Genomic DNA, 21,099 nt, shown 5'->3' with positions numbered 1-21,099 from the left:
CCTCTCACTCGCCCCCTATTGGGGACCTGTCCTGCAACCCAGGCATGTGACCTGACTGGGAATCGAACCAGTGACCCTTTGATTCAGCACTCAACCACTGAGCTACACCAGCCAGGGCTGGATATGAGTCTCGAGGTGCCTGTGCCGGGGACATAAAATAGGCAAATAAACAGGTTTTGATAATTGGGTGGTCAGAGAAGTCCTCTCTGAGGGGGTGCATTTGTGCAAAGACCTGAATGAAGGGAGGGGTGAACCTCCCTTTCTGGGGAAGAGTGTTCCAGGTAAGGGCACAGCAGGTGCAAAGGCCCTGAGTCCAGACTGAGCATGGCAAGTTAGAGGAACAGCAGGGAGTCTGGTGTGTCTGCAGTGGAGTCAGCAAGGGGGAGGGAGAGCAGAGATGAAGTCAGATCAACGGGGATCAGAGCCCGTGGAGCGCTGAGCAGTTCTCAGCCTTGTGGGACCCAATGTCTTCTTTCTCCTACAAATATTTCCCATGCCCACCTCACTCTCTGAAACTACACATAAAATATGGATATGACACATAACAGGATCTGTAAGAGTTTTTAAGTTTTATTCTGATATAATTCACTTACATAGAATTCACCTGTTAAAGGTGCAGTTCCGTGGTTTTATTATATTGAGCTCTGTGTCCCTCACCTTGATCAATTTTAGAGCATTTCATTTCCTCAAAAAGAAATCTTGACCCCCTTAGCTCTCGCCCCTCAGTCCCCCCGCAGCTCACCGCCCCCAGCCCTAAGCCACCACTAATCTACTTTCTGTCTCTATAGATTTGCCTGCTCTGAGCATTCCCATAAGTGGAATCCTACAGTATGTGGTCTTTTGTGCCCGTGGGTTCACACAGCATGTGTTCTCGGCTCATCCACGCCGAAGCGTATATCAGTACTCCGTTCCTTTAAATTGACTGCCACATAATGTTCTGTTCTATGGATGAACTTTTTATTTATCCCATTAGATTTTTTTTAATAAAGAAGAAATGAAACTAAGGTGATTTGTTATAAAAATCAGATGAATTTTAATATGCAGATGCTCAGCCAGGACCACAGTAGCAAAAATAATGAAAACAGTCAGCTGCTCCTCCCTAATGTAGCCTGAGTGAGCCAGCAACGAACGCAGGAATCCAGAGGGTGGTATTGGAAACTGAAATGACACAGGTAGCAGTAATGATAATGTCGCGGTTTTCTAAAATGACAAAAGACTCTTGGTAAAACTCAGAACAAAACAAACTACAATCCTCCCTTGATTTGCCGAGAGTTGCATTCCTGGAAACCTCAGTAGATCTTAAAACCGAGCAAAAAAAATGGCACTTCCGTGTATCATGGGCTGAGATTTATAAACAGAGTTTTTACAACATGAGTGTCCAGGGGGACATCCAACAGTCACAGAGGACCTCGGGTGGTTCGTTGTAAGGAACTGATTCTCACATCATGGGTGCAAACATCCTCAGCCCTGCCCACAAATGCCCATATCTGCCCCCCAGTCCTTGTGACAACCGAAGCTGTTCCCACAAAGTTCCCAAATACGCCCGGCATCTGGCTTGGGGGTGGAGAGGAGAGGCGGAGGGGAGAGCTTCCGGGGCCACAGTTCCACAGTTCTGAGGGCACGTGGGCAGGGTGGAGAAGAAGGAATTCATGCATAGAACATTTAATGTTGAAAGATCCCTACTGGGATTTAGATTGATCGATTTTGTAGCTGCACAGGATGGGCTGCTTTGCTACCTAAAACAGGGGTTTAAGTGAAGTTTAGCTATCTTTACAGATCAGACAACGGTATTAGATTGCTCAGGCTGCCATAACACAGCACCACAAACTTGATTGCTTACACAACAGAAATTTATTTACAATTCTGGAATCAAGATGTTGACGGGGCTGGCTTCTTCTGAGGAGGCCTCTCTCCTATGGCTTGTAGGCGGCTGCCTTTGTCTGCCTTCTTCCTGTGTCGTCAATCTGTTTCTGTGTCCTAATCTTCTTATAAGGAGATCAGTCCTATCAGTTTGGTGCACCCCCACTTCTTTCTTACCCCCCTCAACTTAGATTTTTCTTATTTTTTAGAGAGAGGAAGGGAGTGAGAAAGAGACGGAGAGTAATATCAATGTAAGGTTGCCCTCCCTTACTGGGGACCTGCCCTGCAACCCAGACATGTGCCCTGACTGTGAATCGAACAAGCGACCCTTTGGTTTGCAGGCCAACTCTCAACTGCTGAGCCACACCAGCCAGGGCTGACCTCACTTAGTATTAATCACCTCTTTCTAGGCCTATCTCCGAGTACAGTCACCGAGGTACTGAGGGTTAGAACTTCACATATGAATGGGGGTGTGAGGGGGAACCATTAGGCCCATTACAACGAAGAGGTTAAGCAAGCGACCCTGTCATGGGGTGGGAAGCACAATGGGGCAGGAATCCATGAGGCTGAATGTCAGCTCCTTCACTATCCAGGTGACCTGGGAGCAAGTCCCTTCACCTCTTAGGTCTCAAGTGGCTCATCTGTAAAGCGAGGCTAATGATGCCTCTTCTGGGACTCAGAAGACTTCACGATACAGAAGGGCACGGGCACTGTCAGCAGAGTCCTGATGGGTCCCCTCGTTAAGGCTTTGAGGTGCTGGATGGAAGGGAGGTCCCAGGGGTCCTAGGGTCATGAGACAGGGTGGTTGAGAGGTAACTGAGGGGACTTGGCATACTAGCTGGTTTTTTAACCAACTAATATGGAAAAATTCTGATATATTTTTTAAGATTTTATTTTTTATTTTTAGAGAGGGAAAGGGAGGGAGAAAGAGAGGAAGAGAAACATCAATGTGTGGTTGCCACTTGAGCACCCCCTACTGGAGACTGGCCCAAAACCCAGGCATATGTCCTGACTGGGAATCGAACTCACAACCCTTTGGTTTGCAGTCCAGCGCTCAATTCACTGAGCCACACCAGCCAGGGTGAAAAATTCTGATATTTTTAACAACCAGTAGGAACATACTGGTCATATCGGGGGGGGGGGCCTGATTTGGGACACTTAGCAGCAGGGTCGGGAACAACACTAAGGTTACTACTGTTCAGGCTCCGATCGCCCCCCTAACCATCCTCCCCTCGCTGCCCACGCAGGCCAAGCTGATCGTCCCCAACAGCACGGCGGGCCTGATCATCGGCAAGGGTGGAGCAACAGTGAAAGCTGTTATGGAACAGTCGGGGGCCTGGGTGCAGCTGTCCCAGAAGCCAGAGGGCATCAACCTGCAGGAGCGCGTGGTGACAGTCAGCGGCGAACCCGAGCAGGTGCACAAGGCCGTGAGCGCAATCGTGCAGAAGGTACAGGAAGACCCCCAGAGCAGCAGCTGCCTCAACATCAGCTACGCCAATGTGGCTGGCCCCGTGGCCAACTCCAACCCCACCGGCTCACCATATGCCAGCCCTGCCGATGTGCTGCCTGCCGCGGCCGCTGCCTCGGCTGCCGCCGCCTCCGGCCTGCTGGGCCCTGCGGGGTTGGCGGGCGTGGGCGCCTTTCCTGCCGCGCTGCCTGCCTTCTCAGGCACCGACCTGCTGGCCATCAGCACGGCGCTTAATACGCTGGCCAGTTACGGCTACAACACCAACTCCCTTGGCCTGGGCCTCAACTCGGCCGCAGCCTCTGGGGTCCTGGCCGCCGTGGCCGCTGGTGCCAACCCTGCCGCCGCCGCCGCTGCCAACCTCCTCGCCTCCTACGCGGGTGAGGCGGGGGCCGGGCCGGCCGGAGGGGCTGCCCCACCTCCACCCCCGCCACCCGGAGCCCTAGGGTCCTTTGCATTGGCCGCGGCCGCCAATGGCTACCTTGGGGCCGGGGCAGGCGGTGGCGCCGGCGGAGGGGGTGGCCCGCTGGTGGCCGCCGCAGCCGCAGCCGGGGCGGCTGGTGGCTTCCTGACGGCAGAGAAGCTGGCCGCTGAGAGTGCCAAGGAGCTGGTGGAGATTGCGGTGCCTGAGAACCTGGTGGGAGCCATCTTGGGCAAGGGGGGCAAGACGTTGGTGGAGTACCAGGAGCTGACAGGCGCCCGAATCCAGATCTCCAAGAAGGGCGAATTCCTGCCAGGCACGCGGAACCGGCGGGTCACCATCACGGGCAGCCCCGCGGCCACGCAAGCCGCTCAATACCTCATCAGCCAGCGGGTCACCTACGAGCAGGGAGTGAGGGCCTCAAACCCCCAGAAAGTGGGATGAGGCCTGTGGTGTGTGCTCCCACCCTTCTCCCTGCTCCTCCTCTTCCTCCTCCTCTTCCTCCTCCTCCTCCTCCTCCTCCCCCCCCAACTCTTGACCTCAGCTCGGTGTGGTCCTGCTCTTCCCGGGATTGGGGCTGGGGTAGGTCTGACGCGCCCCCCTCCCACTGGTAGTCATAGGCAGGATTGAGAAAAGGCCCGGGGCAGAGCCCAGAAGCTCCCTCCCTGGCCCTGAACTGACCCCTCCTTCCTCCCTCCCCGCGCTTGGCTGGGCCTGACTCTCCTCTCCCAGGGCCCAGGTCTGTGTGATATCTGTATATATTGCATTTTGTTGATTTTAATAGAAAACAAAGCGTTATTTTCTCTTTCTTTCCCTCCTTTTTTTTCCAGTAAGGACTTTTTTCCCCCCTTTATAAGTTTTTGTTTCCATATGGGAGGAGGGGAGGGAGCCTCTGGGTCACCTAGAATGAGGGGCCTCCCAAAAATAACACCCCACCTCTCTTGCTTGCTGTTCCAGATCGAGGGATGTAATGGGAGGAGAGGTAGCAGGAGCCTGAGCTGACTCGGGGTGCTGGGAGCAGGGACCCCAGAGTCCCCAGATGGTCTCAGCTACTCTCTCCCCACTACAGTTGCCCCCTCCTAGGTGGGGCTTTTAACTCTTTCGTTGTCAGGTTGTGTGGGGAGGGGTGGGGGGTGCTCTGCTGCTGGGAGTGAGGCCGGCGCTTGGACTGGGCCAATCCAGTGGGCAAGACTCTTGTGAAAGGCTGGAGTGACCGCCTGTGGCATCTCCTGTGGCTTTTCCTGAAGGAACAGGAATGATGTGATGTAACGTTGTGATGTCACTGAATCAAGTACTTTCTGGGGCGCTTCTGGCGTTCCTCATGATGTCACAGGAAGTCGTTCCCCAGAGGTCGCTTCCTGTGATGATAGGAGAGGCAGGTTCTTCCTCCGATGTCTCAGCGAGCCTTCCTGGAAGGTTATTTTAATGATACCATGGGGGTGCGCACTTCCTGTGGTGTTTCCAGGGTACCTCCTGTGACGTCATGGGGATGAAGCATGCACTTCCTATATTGGGCCGTGGCCAGTTTCCGACCCTCCTTCTCCACCCCCTACCCCTCTTTGGTGGGTCTTGGCCTGAGGGTCTTCCTTAGGAGGAGAATGAGGGGCGGGGCTTGGATCTAATCTGAAAGACTCAAAGAAAAAAGACCTGGCATTGTCAGGGTCCCCTGCACCAGAACACACCAAGGCTGTGAACTCCCCTGGCAGGGAGGGGTGGGAGATGGAGCTGGTGGAAACTGTTACAGACCCCCATCCCCACCCCGCCTCTTGTGTGCATGCTCGTGTCTGCGTGGCTTTGTTTCATGGAGTCTGGTGAGCCCGGCGTTTGGTGGCTCTGTCAGGACTGTGTGGCCCCTCGCGGAGTTTGGTGAGCCAGGCTAGGGCCCCTTGGCCGAAACGCTTGGCATGGTCTAATGGACTAGATTGGCTTGTGGTTTCCAGCGAGCTGAAGCACTTTGGTGGTGTCTGACGAATCAGAATGTTTTGGTGCTCTCACCATGGGCCCTAAGGAGCTAGAATGTTCTGATGGAAGCTGCCAAGCCAGGCAGCCCTAAGAGTTCGTTTGGGAGTGGCTCCTGAGCGCTGCGGCTGTGGTCAGCTCGCTGGCCTGGTTCACAGGCTGAAATCTAGGCCTGTCCACGCTATGGACTTAGGATAGCTGAGACCCGCCTCCACCCCCTCCCCCTCGGAGACCACCTCCATTTCCTCCAACCCAAAGCAGGGCCCCAGGTGCCCTGGTTCCACCATCAGCATCTCTGGGGGAGGGGCACCCCATGCCCACCCTCTCCCCCATTTGCCCCCTCCTAGGTCTTCCAGACCCTTCTCCATGGCTTTGGGGGAATCCGGCCTCCTCATCTCTCTCCCAAAAAGGAGGGAAAAAAGCCAGAGACAATTCCCACCTCTAAAGCCTGGGAGGCCCCTGCCCCTTTCTAGAGAGCCACCCCCAAATCAAAATGTGAAAATCCCTAGAAAGCAATAGCCTTCAAGGTACCTTGCACTGAATTTCCTACCCCTGCCCTTCCGCCTGATGGGAGGCTGTAGCTTGGGCACTAGGGTGACTTTTTCCATGCCCTCTCCATCTCCAGGGTGGGGGGCAGGCCCTACTTCCCCACCCCCACCCTCCCATCGCTGCTGCCCCCAGCCGCCCCTAATCTCCAGACTGAACCCAGATGGAGATCTGAGTGCCAAAACAATTCTTGATGTAATTTTGTACATTATCTTCTGCAGTTGGGGGCTTCTGAGGTTGGAGGTGGTGGTGGCCCTGTGAGCCTTTGCTCCTTCCTGCCTGCCAAAAAGACCTTACAGTATTTCACAGTATCTTCACCCACGTGTGGGTGTGGCAGTATCTAGCTGGAATATCCCCCCTACTACTCCCATCCCCAGGCCCCCAAGAGGAGGGGAAGGAGCCAGGGAGAGGTAAAGTAAGGTCTGGGAGTGGGGAGGTGGGATTTGAAAGTGCTCATTTGCATATCATTTGCATTCTCAGCTGCCCTCTGCTTGTCAGATGCTTTCTGTACTCATTCATCCAGTAATCCTCTCACACAGACACATCTCTGGAGGCTGGGCCTCCTAAAAAGTGTTCCCTTGGGGTATCTGTGTGACAGTCCCCTCCCTGTTCACATTTCTCGGGGATCCCCTCCCCCACCAGCCAGGGTTATCTGAAAGGTAGCTTGCTAGCTCAGTGAGCTAGTTATCTCACCATGCTGGGGAGTACCTACCTTGCCCCATTTCACCCTGGGAAAGTTACCATCTTCCCTATCTCTTGAAAGTCCCTTCTGCAATCTGACCTCAATCTTGTGTGCTGCAGTTTGTCCAGAGAGGACGCAGACGTGGGGTCAAAGATGGGGATCGTTGAAAAACCCATCGCCTCTTTTTTCCCCGTGAGCCAGTCAGGTCTCAGAGACTCTGAGTGGCCTCCTTGCACCCTGCTCTTCGGCACCCATTAGGTGCTTAATAAGTGTTTGCTGCATCGAATCGTCGTCTCCCTGTTCCTTTCCATTTGCCCTCCAGCCCCTAGCTGTTCCCCTCAGCGTTTCCCTCTCTCTCTCTGGCCCCCTCTGGCATTCTACGTCCTCTCCCTGTGGCTCCCAGTGTTGCCTGTCCTGTCTCTATCTTTGTCCATGTTTGTCTTTCCCCTCTCCTCTCAACTCCACCCACCATTTCCCCATCGATTAAAAAAAAAAAAGTGCCAAACTTACTTGGAACTGAGCCGCTCTGGGGGAAGGGAACCTCAGATAGGGGGGTAGGACATGGGACCATTTCTCTTTGAGGAGGCCCCTAAGGCACTGAAAAAGTCTGTGAACATTTTAGCTCAGTTGGGTCCCCTGCCTCACCCCTCCCACGCTGAGTTTTTCTTAGAATCTTTGTAAGAAAAAACAAAAACAAAAAAAACCTCCCCTTCCTCTAACCCCTAACCCTTTGGATTCCCCCAAGTTCCACCAGCCAGGGAGAACCCCGCTGGCCTCCTTGGGGCAAATCTGTAGAAATTGGGGTGGGGGAGGGGAGACAAGCTCAGCCCTCCTCTGCTGACCCAAGGGGTGGTGCCAGCTGGATTCCCTAGAGGACCTCAAAGCACTTAGGAGAAGAAGGTTCGATGTGCCAAATTCACCTCCTTCATCCCCCATTTGGGGGCGAGAGGGGGCTCTGAGCCAACCTGCCCCAGCCACCTTCTGTCCTGTCCCAGCCACCTCTACACAGGCAAGGGGGCTTTACTGCAATAATTATTAGTGATGAGAAGGCGAAGATCGTGCCATCCGAATCTGCCCTAACACCTGCCCTGGGCTAGTAAGTGGGAATTACAAGTATCACCATTGGAATTTAAAGAGTCGATTTATAGACGGTCGGGGACCTGTACTTGGAACAATACGGTACCGCTCTCCTCTGAGTGGTATTTTTTCTCCCCTTCTTAACTCCCAAACTCCTCGGTATCCCCTCGCTGTGTTTCCCCTGCCTAGTCCTCCACCCACGCCCTCTTTACTTTGTTTCTCGTGGTGGCCTACTGTTTGGAAAGTGAGAGGATTCCCCTGCCTTGATTTATTGCTCTTTCAAGACCAGGATTGGAGGTTGAGAGACGGAGCGGTGGAAACAGCATTCGCCGAGAGTGGTGATGAGAATGGCAATTTGGGCGTCCAGGCTGCTGATGGGGTGCACCCCTATCGCGACCGCCAGGCAGGCCTTCGCCGTCCGCCACGCGCCTGCCGCGCCGTCTGGAACCCCTCTCGGCTGTCGCGAAAGCCTGGACTGGATGTCACGATGGGGAGAACGGGATCGCGAAGCCCTTGTTGGGGCGCTACGGGCCAGGGACTCAGGCCTACGGCTCTCGTGGAGTCGCGACAGCCAGCTCTGCTCTCGCGAACCCTCTCCACCTCAGTCAGCCGTCTGGACGCCATGCGGGACTTTTCTCCCGTGGTGCGCTGCTGGTGCGCGTAAGGTCGGTCTCTGTGTTGGGTGGCAGGGAGGAAGCCGGGGAAGTCTCCGTGGGGTTCGGGGCGGTGAAGGCTGCTGGTTTTTAACCCCTTCTCAGCCAGTCCAGGATACTCTTGTCTCCCAGAGATAACTGGGGAGACCGCCTAATCCCCTTCCCCTACCTTCTCTTCCCCCCTCCCCCACCCCCCAAACCACCAACCTCTCATTTTCTAAGTGACTCCATCACCACCGACCACCGGGACCTGCGGCCTCATTGCTCCAGCTCGCCCCACTCGACAGTCAGACTCGCTCATCGAACTTTTTGATTAACCCTTTCTGTGTTCATCCCACGGGAAACTGTGTGTCCGGCGCGGGGGAGGGGGGAGGTGAGGGGCACTAGCTACCTTTCCTCCATCTCCCCGCACCGCCCATGCCTACCCACCCGCACCCCATCCCATGCCCCACCCCACCCCTCATCCCTAGGGTCCTCCCCGCCCTGGGGGTAGAGACCCTGTATAAATATCTGTCTGGCTTTGTCCCTTTCAAAGTCTCGGCCAGGGGCGTGGCCTCCCCCAAGCGGAGAGCTCGCTCTGGCCCCACTCCTTTCTGTGCCCCCGCCACTCCCCACCCCTTCATTGTAAATAGTCACTTTTGTACTGGGTTTGAGCCAGGGGACGTGGGGAGTCATTTTTTTTTTCTTTGTGTTGGCATCTCAGGCCACTGGAGGCATGGCCCACATCCTGGTGTGATTTGGGAAAATCCCAAGGTGTGTCCCCTCACCTATCCCCAATGCTAAGGATGTCAGGATTATCAGTATTAGCCCTAGAGGGATGGGATGCACAGATCCCCTGGCAGGGAGCTGGGAGAGGTGTGGAAAGGTGTAGTGTGATGTGAGGACTCAGTTTTCCCCGTCTATGAAATGGGTTCATCCTCCAGGTTCCCTGAGGAGCCTCAGCGAGATAATGGTGGAGTCAGAGGAATTAGAATCTCTCTTTCCCCTTGCTCTGTTTGGGTCAGACAAGATAGGAGAAGAATGGGGTGGGGAAGGGCTGGAGAACAGATTGCTAAATCCTTATTAGGATCTTAAGCTAGCCTCTCCCAGCCTTGTTCCCTCCCTTGGAAAATGAGGGGACTGGAGGACTTTGAAGGCCCCTTGGGTATCCCCCAATCCTTAGATTAAAGGCCCAAGCCCTGGGCTGGCCCCTTGCCTGCTCCCCCGTTCCCAGATTCCATTTCTTGGACCCAGACCGTCCACCATGTGGCCATGCCTCCAGTGTCTCCATTCAACCCCCTCTAACTGATTCCTTCCATCCTCTGCAACCAGAGACGCCGCCCACCTCCTCCCCACCACCTCCAGAAGCTCCTGGCTGGGGCCCACTGCCCTCTCCTCTCCCCCTCCCCCCATTGCCATGCCTGGGCCACGCCCACCGCACCCACCCACCCCCAGTGTCCGTCGTGTGACCTAGTGCACCATGTATTAGCTTCCATGGCCCCCACCCCGGCCCCCACCACACCCCCTCCCCCCACCCCCTCTCCCTCGGCGACTTCACCTTTTTTTGCCGCGATAAACGCCATCTCAGCATCTGTGTCTAATGTTGTCTTTTTTGCTTGACATCACACACTCCTTAACCCATCCCCTTCCCTCTCCCTCCTCCCACACCTCCACCCTCATCCTAAATTCTTTCCCCCTTCTCCCCAGGGCTCTGGGCATCCAGGGGAGGAGGGTGGGGGAAATTCTGACGGTGGGCCAAAGAGGGGAGGGGCGGAATGTTCTCCCTGGACTGCGTGAGCACCCAGGGCGGGTATGTCAGGGTAGCAGGCGCTCCAGGCTTAGTTTCCGGGCCTCAACGCCCAATCAGGAGGGTAGACACCACTGCCACCACGCGCACCACAGTCGCGCAAACATGCTGCCACACACACAGCATTGCAAATGCATGACCCCAAGCAGAGTCTGGACAGCTTAGGGTTAAAGTTTGGGAGTGTGTTGAGATCTGGGTTAAAATCCCAGTGCTACTCTGTAACTCTGGGACTTTGCCCCTCTGGGTCTCCATTTCCCCATCTGTGAAATGGAGATTTTTAAATTTATTTCTATGGCTCATGCTAGGATTTAATACACCACTTACTTAAAAATTGCTGAGCACCTGTTACGGGCAAGGCACTGTTCTAGGTGCTGGGGATAAAGCAATTAACAGGACAGGCCCAAATGTCTCTGCTTATTCTACTGGAACCTGGAAATGCTTCCTTAGCACAGAACCTGGCACATGGAACTGAAAGCACCTCAGAGGTTGCAAACCTTCGGCCAGCGGGCATGTCTAGTGTTTGGCCCAAACAGCATTTGTGAGAATTTGATGCCAGCATTTAAACATTGGGAGACTTCTGAAAATGTGGCTTTCGAGCCCCTCTTGAGAAATCAGACATGGCATCTCTGGGTGGGGATAGCCACCTGCTCGTAACTGAGTGAGCGGGTCAGTCACTGTCCAGCATCCAGGGTTGCGGGGAGGGGGGAGGGTGTCACATGCCTGGCCCCTGGACGAACTTGAATTTGCAACCCCTGTGGTAAGTGTTTACTACTAATCTCTTTACGTGTTTGGGAGTGTCAGAGATGGGGCTGGGCTGGTGGCGATGTGGCCAGTAGGAGAAAGAACAGAGTTGGGGATGCAGGGACAAGAGAGATACGAGGCCAGACACACTGGTTCTGAGGCAACCAGGACACCTCACTGCTTCTTTCTGGATCTCAGTCTCCACATCTGGAAAACACACATTAAAGCTGTACTTACCTTCTGGAATATTCCAGAAGTACTTGTCAGTACTTGACACAGAGGAGCTGCTCAGCAGACAGTGGTCACTGGAGAGAAGAACCTCCCAGCTCAAAAACTTAACAATAACATGACTGGAGAGAATGACAGACCAAGGATGGGGCAGGGGAGACAGGCTATGACAAAGTACGAGACAGCGATGGGGATAAAGACAAGGAAGGAAGACATGGGAAGGAGTCCTCACCTGCTTGGGGTGTGTTTCTTCATCTGTTCACTCATTTGTTTGTTCGATGGGCATTTACCAAGCACCTACTATGTTCTCAGGCCCAGGGACGTGGCAACAACCATGACCAGTCACTGGTCTTGTGTTAACAGCCTGTGAGCCATATCCCCAACTCTTAGCACATAGTAGATGCTAAAAAATGCGCCATAACTTGCTCCACAGGCACCTCTGGCCCTGGCCTGTGACCTCCAAGTATTGCCTGGTATTCAGAGATATCACCAAATCAGGCTGTTACTCATGAAAAGTAGAAGAATTTTCTACCAGGAAGCTGAGAACTGGGGAGGGATTTGGGGGAGAGGGTGGAGTTTAGTCTGTTCTGCCGTGTGATTTTGGAAATCTCTCACGACCAACCTCTCTGGCCCAGGAGAAGGAAAGGAAACAACAGGAGGTCAGGACACAGGTAAGTACCGGGGGATCCCTAACTCAAAGCTTCCAAACCTTCCAAACCTTTTCTGGTGGCAGGGATGCGGGTGGAGGGGTGGAGAATTGCAGAGGTGCGGGGCTTCCACGAGAAGAGAGATGAAGAAAGAAGACAGAAGAGGTTCCTGGCGGAGAAAGATGTCTTAGAGATGGGGCTGGGCTGGGAGGATGGAGGAAGGAGGGGGGCGAGTTGGGGGTGTGGGGAACTCAGGGATGGTTCTGAGAAGCCTTTGCACATTGTAGCGAGGTCGTTAAGAGAACAGAGAAGGCAGCGGTGGACTGGCAGAGCGAAGGAAAAACAAGCACGAACAAAAAACCCAGAAAAGGTCAAAAGAAAACAGATGGGGAGAGTGTGGCCAGATTTAGCAAATAAAAATACAGCGTGTCCGGTGAGATTTGAATTTCAGACTTTTAAAAATGAGTATAATTTTCTTATTTTTAAGGTTTTATTTATTTTTAGAGCGAGGGGAAGGGAGGGAGAAAGAGAGGGAGAGACACATCGATGTGAGAGAGAAACATCAATCAGTTGAGTTGCCTCTCCAGCGCGCCCCTACAGCCCGACCGGGACCGAACTTGCACCCCAGGCTTGTGCCCTGCCTGACAGGAGTGGAACCAGCGACCTTTCTCTTCACAGGATGAAGCCCAACCGACTGAGCCACACCTGTCAGGGCGCCATGAGCATAATGATCCCAAGTCTAAGTATGTTCCATGCAATATTGGGGCCGTACTTAAACTAAACTACCTAAAATTCAAATGGAACTAGTTATACTGTATTTTATCAGACATCCCTAGATGGAGAACAGAGATCTGGGGGGCAACAACAAAGCCAGGAGAGGAGCCAGGTCCCCCCAGTCCACTGTCTGGACCCCCGACCCCGGCATGCCTTGCTCACTGCCCCTCTCTCTCCCCTCTCTTTGCCTCCCTCTCCCCAGCTCTCTGTCCCTAAGACCTCTCTCTTGGTCACTCAGCCTCCCTCTCTTAGAGACCCTGTCTCTCTGTTCCCTCCCCTCCTTTGCCCCTCAGTCTTCCTGAGTCAGGGTCTGCCTCAGACATCAAAAGTGGTGGGGTCACCCTTCTCACCCTTTCCTGATTCATCAAGTGGAGTCTGGGATCCCTTCAGAGACAAGGCCTGTGAGGCCAGTGACGGAGAGGTTGGGGAGTGCATTCAGGGACACTACACCCCTCCTGGGTCAGGCTGTTGAAGCTTGGGGCTGGGGAAAAGAGACATCCCGCCAGAATGCTCCACCAGCGGGCGGGGCCTCGGTGATTCCAACACGCCGGGGGCCTCTCCAGCGTCCCGTCCCTCTGTCCTCCTGCCTCCACATGCTATGCCGGCTGGAGTCTCGTCTCTAAAGGGTCCCCTTCCAGCACCGCCACTCCAGCAATCTGGGGAGGTCTCTGTCACTGTTTCTGGCCCCCTGCCCTTGCCTCTGCCGACGCTCCTTGCTGCCTCAGTTTACTTTCAGTATTTCTCTCGGTTTCTGTCTCACATCTTTCTTCCATCACTTTTTTTGTTTTTCCAGTTTCGTCCCACTGTACGCCTCAGTTGGTTCTGTTTCTCCTCGGGGTGGGGCACCCGTGTGCCTCTCCCAAGAGCTTTCCCTGTCGCTGCCCGAGTCTGAATCTCTTTCTCCCTGTCTGTGTACCCCTTACTGCTCAGTGGCAGCCAGCAGAATCCACTCGGGCCAGTGAAAGGAGAAAGGGACTTATTGAGCAGCACAGAGCCTGCCGGAAGACACGGGCTGTAGGCTGAGCCTCCAGGGCACTCCCAAATCCACCGCCCACAAAAGGCCACCCAGGAACTGCTGCTCCCCTGCGCGATCAGGAGGCCGGCCGCAGGTTCCGTGACCACCCCGGCTCGCCGGGATCCGCGGTGGCAGGGCGGCGGCCAAGTCGCTGCCTTTCTCCCCAACTTAATTAGAAAGTCAAGCTTCCCGCGGAGGCATCTGATTGGTGGAACCTAAATCTCCTGGAACGCCCCCTCCCCACCACAAGGCATTCTGGGAATTGTAGTTTTAGCTTGTGACTGCTGCAGTTAGCGCTCTAGGGGTGCGAAATAGATGCGAAGTGGAATAAATGTTGCGGGACCCCATTTTCTCCCCATAATTGCACGCACTCTCTCACTGCCCATTTCTTTCTTTTTAAAAATTTGTTTTATTACAGTTGACATTCAATTTTACATATGCAAATTCAATTACAGTAGATATTCAATACTATATTAGTTTCAGGTGTATGTACAGCACAGTGGTTAGACATTTATTTAAGTGATCTCCCGTTAAGTCTAGTACCCACCTGGCACCATACATAGTTATTACGATATTAGTGACTAGATTCTCTATGCTATACCTCCAACTCCCTATGTTCATGTATTTCTCGCTTTCAGTCCTCTTGGTCTCGGCCCGTTCTTTTGCCCCTTTTTCACTGACAAGTTTTATTTCAGTCCTTCATCTCTATGGCCGTCTCTGGTCCTCTTTCTTCATCGCTGGCTGCTCAGCACCCAGCCCCATAGCCTCCCTGCCTCACCCTCACCCCTGTCCCCAGGTCCAGGTCCAGTTCCAGCTCCAGCATGGAGGGTGCTCTCCCTCTCGGCCTTCAGGCCATTGTCAGCTGAACCGGAGGCTCACAGCTGTAAGGGAGGGGAAGGTATGGGAGCCCCTGATTCCCCGGACAAGGCAGCAGGAGGACCCAGGCTTCGGGGTCTCTTCGCTGCTCTCCCTGCAGGTGGGAAAAGCCAGCCCCTCCAGGTAGGGAAGAGTTTGGGGAGTTCCTGCTTGGAGCTGGAGTGGCTACTGGGGCTTGAGGACAGAGCCAGGCCCTCTGTCAGCCATAGATTGACAACTGGCTCTCCTAGAAGCTGTGACTACCTCCACCCGCTCCCTCTTCTCTGTTCTTCCCCTTACCTAGGAAAACTGCAGGGAAATGGAGCTCCATCCTCCTCTGGAAGCATTTGTTCATTCCAAAATTATTCACTATGTATCTTCTGATTCATTGCCCGGCACTGTTCTACACACTAGGGAACAAAAGAGATGACAAATTTCCCTATCCTTAAGAACTTACACTCTACTGAGGGAAACAGACAATAAACAAGATAAATGGGTAAATTATACAGTACACCAGATGATAATACACGTCATGAAGAAAAATGAGATGGAGTAAGGAAACAGTACTGGAAGAGAGAGGCATCATAATTTTCAATAAGATGAACGGACAGGCTGAAAATGTGGCATGTCAGTGAAGACGGGCAGGAGAGGTGGGAGTGAGAATGGAGATACCTGGCGAGGGAGCATTGCAGGCAGAGAAAACAGCAAGTGAAAGGCCCTGGGGGAGAATGTGCCTGGAATATACGTGCAGTAGCAAGAAAGCAAAGGCAACTGGAGCAGAGTGAGGAAGGGGAGGGTGCAAGGAAATTGGGTCAGAGAGGAGACAAAGGGGGCCCTTTAATTTGAGGTCTTGAGGGCTACTGTGGGCTTTGATTTTTACACCTAGTGAGATGGAAGCCATGGGAGGCTTCTGAGCAGAGCGATGTGAGCTACTCGAATTCTAACAGCATCACTCTAGCTGTTGTGTGGGGAACGGCCTGTAGGGGACAGGGCTAGGAGCGTGGAGTAGAGCAGGGAGCCCAGTGAGAGGATGGCTGCAGAGGTCCAGGGAGAAGGTGGTGGCAGCTGTGGAGATGAGGGGGAGTCGTTGGCTATGGATGGAATTTTAAGGCAGCATTGATGGCGTTTCCTGGCAGACTGGGTAGGGGGCGTGAAAGATGATGAAGAAGAATCAAGGATGCCGTCTAGTTACATTAAAGCTCTTAGGACTGGAGTTTGGTTCCAGTTGGGATTAGAAATTAATCAGGCTAAGGCTAAGATTAAGGATCGGTAGCAGTCACTATCACCAGAGTTTGGTTTGGGGCTGAAGAAAGGGTTAGGATTCGGGTAAAGATGACAAGTAGCGTTGGTGTTTGGGTTACAATCATGGTTAAGGTTGGATTATATAGGACAAAGGTAAAGATTAGCCATTGAGTTAAAAATCTGGCTATAGCTGGAATCATAGTCAAGGCTAGCATTATGGCTAAAATCGGGGCTGTGTTTGGATCTAGGAGAGGATGGGGGTTCTCTCTGGGATCAAGGTCGAGGTAAATCAATCTCTAGTCAGGACCAGGGTTACAGTCTAAGACTGGAGTATACCATAATCATCAGATTTACCATTAAGGACTAGGGCCATTAGAGATAGAATTAGGCCAATATTAGAATCACAGCTAAGCCCTGACTGGTGTGGCTCAGTGGGTTGAGTGCCAACCTGTGAACCAAAGGGTCGCTGGTTCGATTCCCAGTCAGGGCACATGCCTGAGTTGTAGGCCAGGTCCCCAGTAGGGGGTGCTCAAGAGGCAACCACACATTGATGTTTCTCTCCCTCTCTCCTTCTCTTCTTCTCTCTCTAAAAATAAATAAATAAAATTTTTTAAAAAGTCATGGCTAAGAACAGGTCATAGGTTTAGGGTTAAGGATAGTGTTGGGTTCAGGACAAAGTCAGAGTCAGGTTTATAATAGAGATAGGGCTAGGTCATAGCTGAGGTCAGAGCTGGGCTAGGCCAAAGGCAGAGTTAAGACGAGAACAGGGGTAGGATCACCTTTAAGCATTGACCCAACTTTTGTCAGAATTCGGGTTGGGGTGGCTAGGGGGCGTGGTGGCAGCCTGTGTGGCCTCTTGGCGTCCTTGCAACTTCCTGACACCGCACAAGTGGCCAGCACCACGAAGATCTGGACTTTGGAGCATGTCTTTGACCACCCATGGGAAACTGTTACAACAGCTGCAATGCAGAAATACCCAAACCCTATGACCCAAAGCGTGGTCAGAGGTGCTGTATGGGGCAGACATACAGATCCTTCTGGAAATACGCACAGCCACAGATTTCTCAGCACAGAGTGGGGACTGCCTTCCACTCGCATTATATTTATTCATCGGTGCGGCAAGAACCCAAACATACATTCAAGAATGCTCTGTGGCTGATCCTGGAGAGAAGACAGTGGAACACAGAGCCAAGAATATGACATTTACGAATATGGTGTCCGTAGATGAAAGACCACAGTCTTTGCATATGAAGACATAGATGAACCACATCTTCAGGACCCAGTAAAAATTGCTGGAGTCGCGAGGCCATAATCTCTGTGAAAGGAGTTAGTCTCAGAAGTTATCTCCAAGGGCTGATGGCAAGCATGGTGTCTTCAAATGCTAATAAAGGCCGGAAGTAACGGAATGGTAAATACATACATTAAATGCTGAAATAGAAGAATTGACAGCTTTGGCAAGAGGGGACATGGGAACACCGACAGCGGCAGCAACATTTGCAGACAAAAGATGAAAGGTGCCGTACAACACCCAGTCTCCCAGATCTCTACCAGCTCACATTATTATATTTATTTGTTATTTTTAAAATACAAGGATATGTGTTTGCTTCGGCAGCACATGTACTAAAATTGGAACAATACAGAGAAGATTAGTGTGGCCCCTGAGCAGGCATGACACACAAATTTGTGAAGTGCTTCATATTTTTTTAAAAAAACTATATTTTAGGCAGAATTTTTAAAAATAAGCTGAAGAAAGACTACATGATTTAACCAAAACAAAGTGGTACAGGATTTCTAAATAAAAAGGAACGTCTGAAATTCAAAAGAAAAGAATGTGGGTTGGGTTAAGGTTCTATTCAGTTAGGGTTGAAGCAGGATGGAAATGGATGTGAGCTGAAGGTTTGGGAATTTTAGTGTTGGGGTCTAATCAGCTTTCCGTATGGGAATGTGCACTGAGGGTGGTGTAAGGTAGAGCAACATGAACTGCTGTAACAAACAAACTCTGACATCTCAGGGGCTCAGGACAACAGTGCAATGTGGGGCTGAAGCATATTTAGCCCCACGTATTTTGGCTCTGCCATCATCAACACAAAGAAGGGGAAGGAGGAGAAGCCTTCCTAACTTCTGTGGACCCAGAAGTGACAGAGGTCACCTCTGCCAATCTTCCTTTCACAAAGGCTAGTCACATGGCCCTTCCTAGTGATGCAGGATGGGGCTGTGGGTTGAAAAGAGCGGGAATTGGTGAGCCATGAATTGATGAGGAGAAAGATGGATTAACAGGTTTTAGCCCCAGGGTTGGAGGGCTAAGAAGGGGGCATGGCCAAAAGTCCAAAGAGATGACAGAGAGAGACTGAGAAAGAGACACACAGAGACAGAATGGACAGAGACCAGAGAGAATGAGGGGGGAACTCAGGGACTAGAAGACAGAAACCTAGAAAGAGAAGGGGGTGAAGATCCAGAAAGAGGAAAGGCGGAGAGCCAGAGAGAGGGACAAGGGTGGTGGGAGGTGAGGTAGGGTAGGAGTGGGGGACAATAGATACCCAGGAGGGTGGTGGACAGAGACCCAGAGAGAGAAAGAGAACAGAAAAAAAGAAAGGAAGGAAGAAGGAAGGAAGGAAGGGAGAAGGGGTGGGGGGAGAAATCCAGGAAGGGGCTGGAGGTGAGTCTCAGAAGTCACCTCCTCACTCTCACCTGAGCCACCCTTCCCCTCTCTCTTTACTTAGTGAGGGCTCACCCGTACTCTGGGTCCTTCTGAGTGATATTTTTATGTAGTCCACTTGTCAGTTTTAGTAGATGAAGTGTCATTGTCTCTTCCTTTTCCTTCTTTTCTTTTTCCTTTTTAATGTTTGTATCTTAGAGGAAATAGGGGGAGCCTACAATCTTGACCATTCCAAAAACAAACAAACAAAAAAAACAACAACGTTCCATTCTTGCTACAGAGCCCAGAGATTGGGCAGAACTTTGAGCCTGAAAGTGGCAGACAAGTGGCCTTGCTGAGGGGTATCCTAACATCACCAGGTTCCTGCGGCTTTTTTCTCCCCACCAGAAAAGATGTTTTTTTTGTTTTTGTTTTTTTTTACTCTGGAGATGTTATTGAAAGACAGACGCTTATAGACAAAGGGGGTGGGTCCAAGACCTTTACAGCCTCTGCCTAACCCCCTCCCGAGGCCCAGAGATTCAAGTTGCCCCAGAGCAGGCTGTACTTCGCCAACTTCCCGTGGCAAGACCTTTCCAGTGGCAAAACCATCCCCACGGTAGTGACTACTCAAAGCTTAGGGCTTTGACACGGCGGGGTGGGCTGCTAGACTTGCGAGGGCAGGGGGCGGTGCGAAACCGGGCGGGAGAAGGCGTGGCTAGAGTGGAAAGGGCAGGAGGCGTGCCGTTCTCTAGACAGATCCAGACCTGAAACTGACGGAGGCGTGGCCTTACGGCTGTGATTGGAGAACTGAGGCGGGGCGTGGTGTAGTGCTGTGGGCGTGGCTAAGGAACGCAGCGGTCAGGTCCCGAAGGAGGGTCCTGACGCTCTTTACCCCTGGAATTGGAGGGTCGGGGAGCGAGCCCGGTTTCGCACCCGGCCGGGTTCGCACGGCAGTCGGAGAAAGGAAGCTGGTTCACACAGGGTTCGGAGAGAGGATACCCAGGGGTAGGACAGAGGATACCTAAGGGTAATCTTGTAACTAGTCTTGGAAGCGGAAGATCCGGAAAGTATAGAGGCAGTTCCTCTAACTTCTCTCAGGGAAAAATGAATGGAAAACATAGTAACCCACAGTGAAGCTAAGGTAGTATCAGCCAGAACACACTGTGGAATGACACACCTAATCGAACAGGCCGCTCGTGATGAGTCCCCCACCAGAGGCTGGGCTCTAAGCCTGGCACTTGGCACGCACTGTCTCCTTGAATCCTCAAAAGGCCCTGCGAGGTAGAAACTGATCATCTCAATTACCCAGACAGGGAAAAAGAGGCACAAACGGTGAGTAACTTGCCCAAATTCACTCGCAGCTGGTGAGATGTAAGCTGAGAGTTCGTCATGCTCCCTCCTTCCCCAGCCCATGTGCTGATTGACTGGGCCTCAAATACTCCCACGAACCCCAGAAACAGACATAAGGTAACAAGCAACAAATACACAGATGCATTCGCTGACTGAATGACCCTCTCCCCATGCCCACTTTGCCAGCTGTGGGACGCCCCCCACAACCCAGTCCACCCCCCAAGACTGGGGTCCTCACCTGAACCAACAGTGGTTCAAAAAGTAAACAAAAATCCTCTGCTTTTTGTTCAACCAAACTCTGGGCCTGAGACCCCTGGGAAGACCTAGGATGAACTGTAGGGGGTCATTGACCTCTGAGATCCAGATTAACTTGAAGAGAGTCTAGCCTAAGGGTAAGAGCAGGACTCCAGGGTGTTGCCTTTCCTTTGTCACTGGCTACCTATGTGGTCATGGGAAAGGCAGTTATCCTGTACAAATCTCATTTCCCATCTGCATAATGGGGATCATCAAGTTCCTTCCTCTTTGGGGCCTTGCGAGGACTGACTTATCTGATTACAGAGCACTCAGAACAGCCCTCACTGGTGTGGCTCAGGGGGTTGGTTAGTGTCCTTCAGACGGAAACCTGGATTTCCAGCCAGGTTCCCTGTTGGGGGCGTGCGAGAGGCAACCAATCAATGTCTCTCTCCCTCTCTTTCTCCCTCTCTTCACCTCTTTCTAAAAATAAATAAAACCTTTAGAAAAAAATAAATCTCTTAAAACAGAGTCTGTCATGGACTAAGTGCTCTGTCGGTGCTAGTCATTATGACTAGGTGTTTCAGTTTACCTGCCTCAGGAGCACAGTTTAGACACCTGAACTTGAGTGTTCAGTGAACCCCATGAAATCGCCCAGAAAATGGCATGTATTTGTACAGCTTTCATCAGATTCTCCAGTGGGTCTCCCAAAATGTGACAGAGGCACAAATAGAGAGACAGCCCTGGCTGGCATAGCTCAGTGGATTGAGCGCAGGCTGCGAACCAAAGCATCGCAGGTTCGATTCCCAGTCAGGGCACATGCCTGGGTTGCAGGCCACAGGCCATAGCCCCCAGCAAACTACACACTGATGTTTCTCTCTCTCTCTCTCTCTCTCTCTCTCTCTCTCCCTCCCCCTAAAAATAAATAAATA

General features: G+C 52.4%; 1 protein-coding gene, 1 non-coding gene and 1 pseudogene across 2 annotated transcripts in view; all 3 read left to right on the top strand.

Annotated features, from left to right (window-relative positions):
• Positions 1-10,043, top strand: part of NOVA2 (NOVA alternative splicing regulator 2) — a 30,034-nt gene extending 19,991 nt beyond the window's left edge. The window contains exon 4 of the mRNA XM_045845201.1: positions 3,108-10,043. Coding sequence (XP_045701157.1) covers positions 3,108-4,190 — 1,083 coding nt within the window. The 3' untranslated portion in view covers positions 4,191-10,043. The remainder of the gene's footprint in view (positions 1-3,107) is intronic.
• Positions 8,633-17,462, top strand: LOC123822919 (annotated as a pseudogene).
• Positions 17,463-17,547: 85 nt separating this feature from the next.
• LOC123823073 lies at positions 17,548-17,654 on the top strand. Its single transcript, XR_006786480.1, has one exon. It is a non-coding gene; the product is annotated as a U6 spliceosomal RNA (small nuclear RNA).
• Positions 17,655-21,099: the final 3,445 nt, after the last annotated feature.

The sequence above is a fragment of the Phyllostomus hastatus genome, unplaced genomic scaffold (genome assembly GCF_019186645.2).
Source record: "Phyllostomus hastatus isolate PE091 unplaced genomic scaffold, TTU_PhHast_1.1 phas_contig_468, whole genome shotgun sequence".
Classification (NCBI taxonomy): domain Eukaryota; kingdom Metazoa; phylum Chordata; class Mammalia; order Chiroptera; family Phyllostomidae; genus Phyllostomus; species Phyllostomus hastatus.
Note: the sequence above shows the minus strand (reverse complement) of the source record. Positions and strands in the feature narration are given on the sequence as shown.